Source organism: Momordica charantia (assembly GCF_013281855.1).
Source record: "Momordica charantia cultivar OHB3-1 chromosome 3 unlocalized genomic scaffold, Mcharantia_2.0 BLBB01000003.1, whole genome shotgun sequence".
Taxonomy (NCBI): domain Eukaryota; kingdom Viridiplantae; phylum Streptophyta; class Magnoliopsida; order Cucurbitales; family Cucurbitaceae; genus Momordica; species Momordica charantia.
In genome coordinates, this window is record NW_028275161.1 from 7595652 (window position 1) to 7604313 (window position 8662).

The 8662-nt window shown below is 37.2% G+C and overlaps 1 protein-coding gene across 1 annotated transcript; it reads left to right on the top strand.

Moving 5' to 3' along the window:
* Window positions 1–5765: 5765 nt before the first annotated feature.
* On the top strand, window positions 5766–8662 carry LOC111025304 (uncharacterized). Its single transcript, XM_022303147.2, has 3 exons — window positions 5766–5966; window positions 7833–8305; window positions 8410–8662. Exons 2-3 carry the CDS (start codon window positions 7834–7836, stop codon window positions 8415–8417), a joined length of 480 nt encoding a protein of 159 aa, XP_022158839.1. The 5' UTR covers window positions 5766–5966; window position 7833; the 3' UTR covers window positions 8418–8662.

Here is an 8662-nt window from a genome sequence, read left to right on the forward strand (position 1 = left end):
CAAGCCATATGAAAAGTCTTAAGCAAATGAAAAGACTTGTAACTTACAAGAAATGAAAAGACATAACTTACAAGAAATAAAAAGACAAGCAAATGAAAGGTTAAGAACATGGAAAGTCAACCAAAATAAGTGCAATCTCGTCCATAATGAGGGATGTGAGTGTTTGACTTTGTTTTTGAATTGAATGAGTTGACTTGGACTTGTCTTGATGGAGTTGACTTTGACCTTGACCAAGTAGACTTTGACTTGCCTTAAAAACACTTAAAAATGCATAACTTGCACCAAATTGAAGTGCATAGTTCCAACTTCTTGCACATCTTCCTTTTAATTCTTGTGTCGAGTTCACGAACGCTTGGACACGAAGTAGTAAGGCTTGTTGAAGTTTTCGAGCTCTTGATCTTGTAATTGGTCCATGAGGCATGACAAAGAGAGCTCCTTGGTTCATATCAGATAGTCATCACCTTGCTTGTTCAAGGGTAGTTGATGATGCTGTAGCAACACTCGTGTTGGTTAAGTTTGAAATTTGATCTTTCAGGGAAGCCATTTCATTATTGCTCGCACCTCCAAAATTTCCTCTGTCATTTAAAACTATGGAATCTGAACAATGGTAATTGCTGGAAGAGATCTTTCCAATATGTCCACTACTTTTGTATAAGACTTTAACAATAAGGCTCTATTAGCGAATGCATCAACCACAATTCTTGTTTCTTCGTTTAGCCAATTTTAGAATGTTTCTATTTGAATATGATGGAACTTTAGACATGCACAGCGGAAGCTAAGGATCATAATATACTTAATGAAGCAATTTAACTAAAATAAGCATGCTTGAAAATATGATGAAAAATGTAAAGAGGAAGTGGCTAACTTTATACCTTTGAAGTTGGATTTTTCCACCAACTTGATTTTTTAAATAAAACTTTTACAAAACTAATTTTTTATAAAAACAAAAATTGAAATATCAATTTTGTATTAAAACAGAAACCAAACAAAATTAATATTTCATATTAATTCGTCTTTGACACCTAAGCTTGATTAATCACATTAATCAAATTATAACTCTTTTTCATGCTTTAAACTTATTTAAAACTAATTTAAATAAGTCATACTCTCCGATATAATTATTGATTATATCTCATATAGAATGCAATATTCCCTAAAAACCGAATTTGAAGGCTTCAAATTATTGGTTCACCTAGTTCATCAACTTTATCCTTTATGAGCTAGCATGGAGACCCGATGGACCTACACATCATGGGTTCCAACGATTCAAGACTAACTGGTCAAACTCTTTAACTTAGTTAGTCAATATTCGTTAACTAACAGGACTGTCCACTATAGCTTGTAGATGCACTCCCCTCATTGTAGATATATTTGTGTCCATTCGATATAATCGTCATCGGTAAGTTGATCCTTCACAAGTCATTCGTAACCTCAGCTAGGTCAAAAAAACCATTTTACCCATGAGTTACATCTTTCCTCCTTAAGTACCACTATCCCTCTAATGAACAATTGATTTATGAACAAATCACTAAATCCAATTCCTCTCGAGCCAGTGAGAGGAAGGGGCCCTTGTTCAAGTCCCGGGATCAACCCTTAAGGGAACAACCTTTCTGCTATCCGTAAATCGGGTAGAAGTGAATTCCGTCTTGCTAATTATATGTCCCCAGCTATCTACCCAGTCTTATCTCTGAAATGGGAGGCATATTAAGCAGCGCTTATGAGCTTACTTTCACCTATGCAGATCAAAGGAGAATCCTTAATAAATAGAAGTTCATAGACGCCTCAGGATTTAGATCAAGTTATCTAGGTCATTGATCAACAAAATTAATTAGTGTGTTATCCGTAAACGGTGTTAATACGTAACAATGATTATTTCAGGGTCAGTCTTACACAATCTCATTGTGTAGAACACCCCCGCTCACATGTTTCTACATGAACGAATTAGGATGACTTCGTTTATGACACCTTACAACATTTGTAACAATCATAAAACGGGTCGTATTCAATAGTGTCTCCAGGAAAAAGTACGCAACTTGATCCATGTACTATGGACTGTTTAGGCTATTTATTTAAACTTGATCCAGATTATGTCTCCACATAAAGTCCAAGTACTCATTATAATAGCCAAGGGTTCGTAGTTTAGTGGATTTAGAGTTATTAAAAAACAAATTCACTTTCATTTAATAACACTTGTCTGAATAACCTCACATTAATGCTCACTAATTACAAAACTACGAGTTTTAGGACAAAATACCCAATAAACTCCCACTTGGACTAAAACTCCTAATGGGTTTGCAACATGGTTGAGTTAAATGTGAGAAATGTAAATACAATAAACTAGGGCATCACATACCCAATTTCTCCCACTTGCCCTATTTATTCTAATCGTAGTTCTAAACTCTTTAGGTGACCCTAAAAAACACTAGTCGGTAGGCCTTTCGTGAACAGATTAGCAATGTTGTGCTCAGATGCTATTTGTCTTACATTAACGTCTCCTCTCTGCACAATTTCTCTGATGCGATGGTATTTGGGCTCAATATGCTTTCCGCGCTTATGGCTTCTCGGTTCTTTGGAGTTCGCCACTACCCCTCTGTTATCGCAATATAAAGTGATGGGCAGATGTATGTCTGGAACAACTTCTAGATCATTTAGGAACTACCTAAGTCATACTGCTTCATTGGCTGCTTCGATGCAGCAACATATTCTACTTCCATTGTGGAGTCGGTAATGCAGCTTTGTTCCTCACTGCTGCTCCTCCATTAAGAGTGAACACCGACCCCAAAGTATATCTCCTTGCGTCTATATCATTCTGAAAATCCGAGTCAGTCAATCCAGTAAGGGATCATATCCTTATTTCCATACACGAGCACATAGTTCCTTATTCTCCTAAGATACTTAAGGATATTCTTAACGACAATCCAATGTGCATAACTAGAATTGGACTGATACCTACTGACTATCCCTACCGCAAAGCATATGTCTGGTCGGGTACATAGCATTGCATACATCAAATTCCTGACTGCTCATGCATAGGGAACACGTCACATATCCTCAATTTCTTGAGGTGTCTTAGGACAATGTTCCATCGACAGATGTATTCCATATCTGAAAGGTAGAATACCTCTCTTTGGAATCCTGCATCTTATACTTCGACAACACTTTGTCTATATAAGATGTTTGAGACATAGCTAGTGTTTTGTTCTTTCGGTTCCGAACTATTTGGATACCTAGAACATACTATGCCTCTCCAAGATCTTTCATTTAAAATTGGGTTGCTAGCCAATTTTTTATGTCAGTTAAATATCCTACATTATTCCCAATAAGTAGGATGTCAACTACATACAGAACAAGAAATGCTACCGTGGAGTTGAAGATCCTTTTGTAAACACAAGGTTCATCAATATTTTGTTCAAAATCGTAAGATTTGACCGTAGTGTCAAATCTCATGTTCCAGGATCTGGATGCTTGTTTTAACCCATAAATTGATTTTTTAAGTTTGCAAACTTTTTGCTCCTAACCATGTTCTATGAACCCTTCTGATTGGACCATATAGATACTTTCGTCAAGATTACCATTCAGAAAGACAGTTTTGACATCCATTTGCCAAATTTCATAATCATAAAAAGTGGCCATGGATAAAATATACTCCGTAAGTAGCCCTCACCAACAACACACAAACATCATGCTCAAATAAAAATCATGAAACATTCATAGTCATGCTCTTCATCACATTATGCAATCAAAACATAGACACGCTCTATAAGATCCGGCGATAACCACAACCATGGACAATTTAGTTACCAACCTCGAGTATCCCTAACATCTCAAGCACCTCTATGCTTATCACATCAATTCTAGCTTTCCAAAGCTAACTTTTTCGAGTAGAGTCGGCCCCTGACCATTTTTACCCAGAGCCCCGACATTACTGCATCGACCCTCGACCATTTTTACCCAAGGCCCCGATGACTTCACCATCTATCGGCCCTTGACCATTTTTACCCAAGGCCCCAATAGTTTTTGTTCCAAAAGACTCCACGCATCGACCCTCGACCATTTTTACCCGAGGCCTCTGTTGGGTTTTATGTCCTAAAACTCATAGTTTGAAAATGACAGATATACTTTTATCATTCAATAATGTTGTTATTGAAGGTTTTAATCAATAAGTAGTTATTGATCCAATAAAATGTTCTTACTATATCCAAATCCAATAAAATAAAGGATCCTGACTGTTACCTGAGACTCAAACTCTATGTAAGAGACATAAATATGGATCAAGTTTGAGTTAACAGTCTAAATGGTCTATAGTATAGGAATAAGGTTGGGCGCCTTATTCCGGGGACACTATGGATGCGGCCCACTTTGTAGCTAGTACAAACGATGTGATCCTAATTCGTTCATGTGAAGACATGCGAGTGGGGGTGTCCCGTGCAAAGAGTTTGCATAAGACCGGACCATGAGATAGTCACTTGTACTTTATAACACCTCTTACTGTTTGAAACTGGCTATCTCAACTTTGATGTCCTAGGTAACTCGATCTTAATCCTGAGCTAACTATGAACTTCTGTTTACTCGGGATTATCCTTAGATCTGCATGGGTGAGAGCAGCTCAACAGCGCTGGCTCAATAAGCCTCCCATTTCAGGGGTAAGACCCGGTAGATAGCTAGGGACATAGGGTGCAAGAAGGAATTCACTTCTACCCAATTTTGGGATAGTAGAGAGGTTGTTCTCTTAAGGGCTGAATCCAGGTCTTGAACAATTGGCGCCACCCTCATCAAAAGGTTTGAGAGGATTTTTTGATTTGATAGTTGGACTACAAATCATTGTTCATCAGAGGATTAGTGGGACTTAAGGAACAAGAGGTAATTACAGGGGTAAAGCGGTATTTTGACCCAGCTATAATTACGAACAACATGTGAAGGGTCGACTTACCGATCATGGTTATATCAAATGGACATAATATATCTACAGTGAGGAGAGTGCAGCTACGGGCTTTAGTGGAGTGACCGCGTAGTTAACGATTGCTGGTTAACTAGGTTAAAGAGTTTAACCGGTTAATCTCGGATCGTTGGAGCTCATGATCTGTAGGTCCATAAGGTCCCCTGGCTAGCTCATATAGGAATAAACTTGGAATAATTTGAAGGAATAATTCAAATCGTACGAATTAGTTTAATCATATGAGATATGATTAAGTAATTGATATATGATATCAATTTGGACAAAATATTTAAATAGGATTTAAATATTAAAATTATGAATGCGGATTCATAATCGGAGGCATGGATTTCATCAAACATCGGATTTTGGAAAAAGTCAAATAGTTGCCTTTGACCAGAGAAAGTCAAAGGTGGACTAAAGTAGATTAAAATAATGTTTTTAACCAAGTTGGTGGAAAATTCCACTAACTTGTTGAGTGGAACATTTAAATAATCTCAAAAATCCTCTTTTTGACACTTAGCCATGCATGCATAAGTAGTATGTGTGTTGTAAGTTTTTTGTGAACTTAAACATGCATTTTGACACTTAGCCATGCCATGCATGAGTGAAATGTGTGTTGTAAGCTTTTGGTGAACTTAGACATGCATTTTGACACTTAGCCATGCCATGTATGAGTGGAATGTGTGTTGTAAGCTTTTAGTGAACTTAGACATGCATTTTGACACTTAGTCATGTCATGCATGAGTGGAATATGTGTTGTATGCTTTTGGTGAACTTTGACATGCAAGAGTTGCATGTAATTTGCCTATTTAAGAAGACTTTTGTTCAAACATCAAAATCTCTTGGAACCTTTGGCCATGTGATGTGTTTTCAAAAAGCTTACATAACTCCTTTTAGCTCCACTTTTCTCTAATTTTTTCATTCTCTAAAAAGAGTCCCACCACTCTATTCCAAGCCTTGAGAATAGCTAGGAAGATCTCTTGGTGGTCCTTCATTGGAGCTATTTGAAGATTTTTGAAAAGCTACAAAGGTTTGTATTTTTCTCTACTTATCTTTAAGCATCGTAATGTATGATCATGCATGTTTAATCCTATGTTGTATTATGCATCTAGATTGTTATTTCGATTCTTGCTCACTTCCGCTGCGCATGTATGTATTTTTTCCATCATGTGGTATCAGAGCATCTAGAATAACATTCATTTGCATATGGTGGGTACAAATTCATTTGATGAATGTTGTGGTTGAATTAAATTGGATATATTACGATTTTGGCAATCCTCTTAATTTTGGCTTGTAATTATGTCCTTTTATTTCTTATTATTTTTTTTTTCGAAGTCATTAGAGTTGGAATTAGGTTGTAATATTGGTCAAATTCAAAGAGATAAAGGCTGAAATTTAGCTTCAAACCCGCCTGCGACAAAGCTTTCTACCCGGTTCGGTTTTCCTCCCTTTTTGGTCCGGTTCATGCTGTTTCAAGCCGGTTTGGGTTCTTGGAGGTCCGGTTTGAAGAGGTTCAAGGCCGGTTCAAGTTTCTACAAAATTGTTTTGTAATAATTTAGTTTAATTTAGTTGTCAGGATGCCAAAACCGGTCCAATTTAATTGTTGATTTAATTATGCATTATGAATGTATGAATTAAATGTTTTATATTGAATGTGGATAATGTATGCCATTTAGATTTAAAATCCCACCATAGGATTAAGCATGTATCATGCATGAGATATCTTATAAGTAGTTTTAATGTATAGTATGCATGATAGATTCAAATTATGATTTGAATGTATGGTTATGGAGCATGCCTATAGTCTATAGGTGTTATAAAAGAGATAGACATTAAAATCCATAATAAAGATAATATGCATGCTCACTTAGGGTTAAAAGGCCAATGCAAAAGTTTTCATAGGCAAAAACTAGGTCGTTACTCATAAATTGGTAAAACATGAACACTCACCCGATAGAATCTTGTCTAAGGCTCGGGGTATTTAAGTTGACGGTTTACGGAACACCCCCTACCTGGAGATTGAGTCGGTTCTTGAGTTGTGTTAACCAATTTCATGAGCATGCGTGAGCGGTGTGAGGTAATAAAATTGGTTTATCACATAGACATCGTAGGTTTAAATCCAATATAAGAGTTATATTTGGATGAATCACCTAGACTTAGGATATGTTTATTTAGCCTGAATATATGCCTAACGTGAAAATATACCCTAAAACCATCGAGAACACTTCAGCTGGAGATTAGTAACGTACTATTAGCTCTAGCGTCCCTAAGAGTTCACAGCGTGAGATCCATGCTTGGCTTCGTGCCGCCCTGGGAGCGGCCTCCCTTCGGAGAGTGTTTGCATGGGTTATGAACAGGGTGAATAGGGGAAGTAGTTCATAGTAAATGGGTGAAGGATTAGTGTCAACAAAATCCTACGGTCTCTTCCATTAGGTCGCACCGTGAGAGTCCTATAATGCGCCTGCATGTCTACCCTGGAGCGACCTTACCAATCGGAGGGTGGTATTATAGGATTCGGAACACCGCGAACTCCTAAAAGGATAGGATTTCTTAGATTCGTTTTCAATCTTGACTTTCCAATTTCAGGAGCATATTGATCCTAATCTTAGAAGTCTAAAAGTGGAAGGTCACACTTACAAGAATTACTAAGAGTTAGTATATTCTTGACCAAACCAAACGAAAACTAAAGGCTATAGGAATAACAGTTATTTTGGTATTATCATTTAGTCAAGCTTGTCTTAATTCAATGGAGGAATGGTTGACTGCCTCTCGGTGGAGGCTGTTCTAAACCATTGAAGTATCGTTGCAAATATAAATAAAAATTGGGTACTTTATTAGAACTTGCTAAACTTAAAATTGGATTTAGAAACTAATATAAAGTATGTTTGTTTTTCAGCATGAATGGCTCAATCGTTCAACTCTTAGCTTCGGAAAAACTAAACGAGGTCAATTATTCAACGTGGAAAAACAATCTCAATACGATACTAGTCGTCGATGACCTACGATTCGTCTTAACTGAGGAATGTCCACAAACCCCTGCCGCAAATGCCAACCGAAATGTTCGGGAAGCATTTGATCGATGGGTCAAGGCCAACGAGGCCCGTGTCTACATTCTTGTCAGCATGACTGATGTATTGGCAAAGAAACATGAACCCTTGATGACTGCAAAGGAAATCATGGATTCATTAAAGGCGATGTTTGGGGAACCTTCATCGACCTTGAGGCACGAGGCACTTAAATATGTTTACAATGAGCATATGAAGGAGGGGACCTCTGTTAGAGAACATGTCCTGGACATGATGGTCCACTTCAATACTGCTGAAGTGAACGGGGCCACCATTGATGAAGCAGCAGAGAAAGCAACGACAGGTAAATACGATTTACTAGTTGTTGAAACATGTTTAGTGGAGTATGATACTTCCACTTGGATACTTGATTCAGGAGCCACTAACCATATTTGTTTCTCATTTCAGGAAACTAGTTCCTGGAAGAAGCTGGAAGAAGGCGAGATAATTCTCAAAGTTGGAACTGGAGATGTTGTCTCAGCCAAAGCAGTGGGATATTTAAAGTTGTTTTTTGACGATAGATACATTTTACTAGAAAATGTTTTGTATGTTCCTCTTATGAAAAGGAACTTAATATCTATCTCATGTTTATTAGAACAAATGTATAGAATATCCTTTGAAATTAATGAAGCATTCATATTCAGAAAAGGTATTCAAATTT

What these genes read in the sequence shown, in the direction of transcription:
- LOC111025304 (XM_022303147.2), top strand. Translation starts at nt 7,834, where the DNA reads ATGAATGGCTCAATCGTTCAACTCTTAGCTTCGGAAAAACTAAACGAG.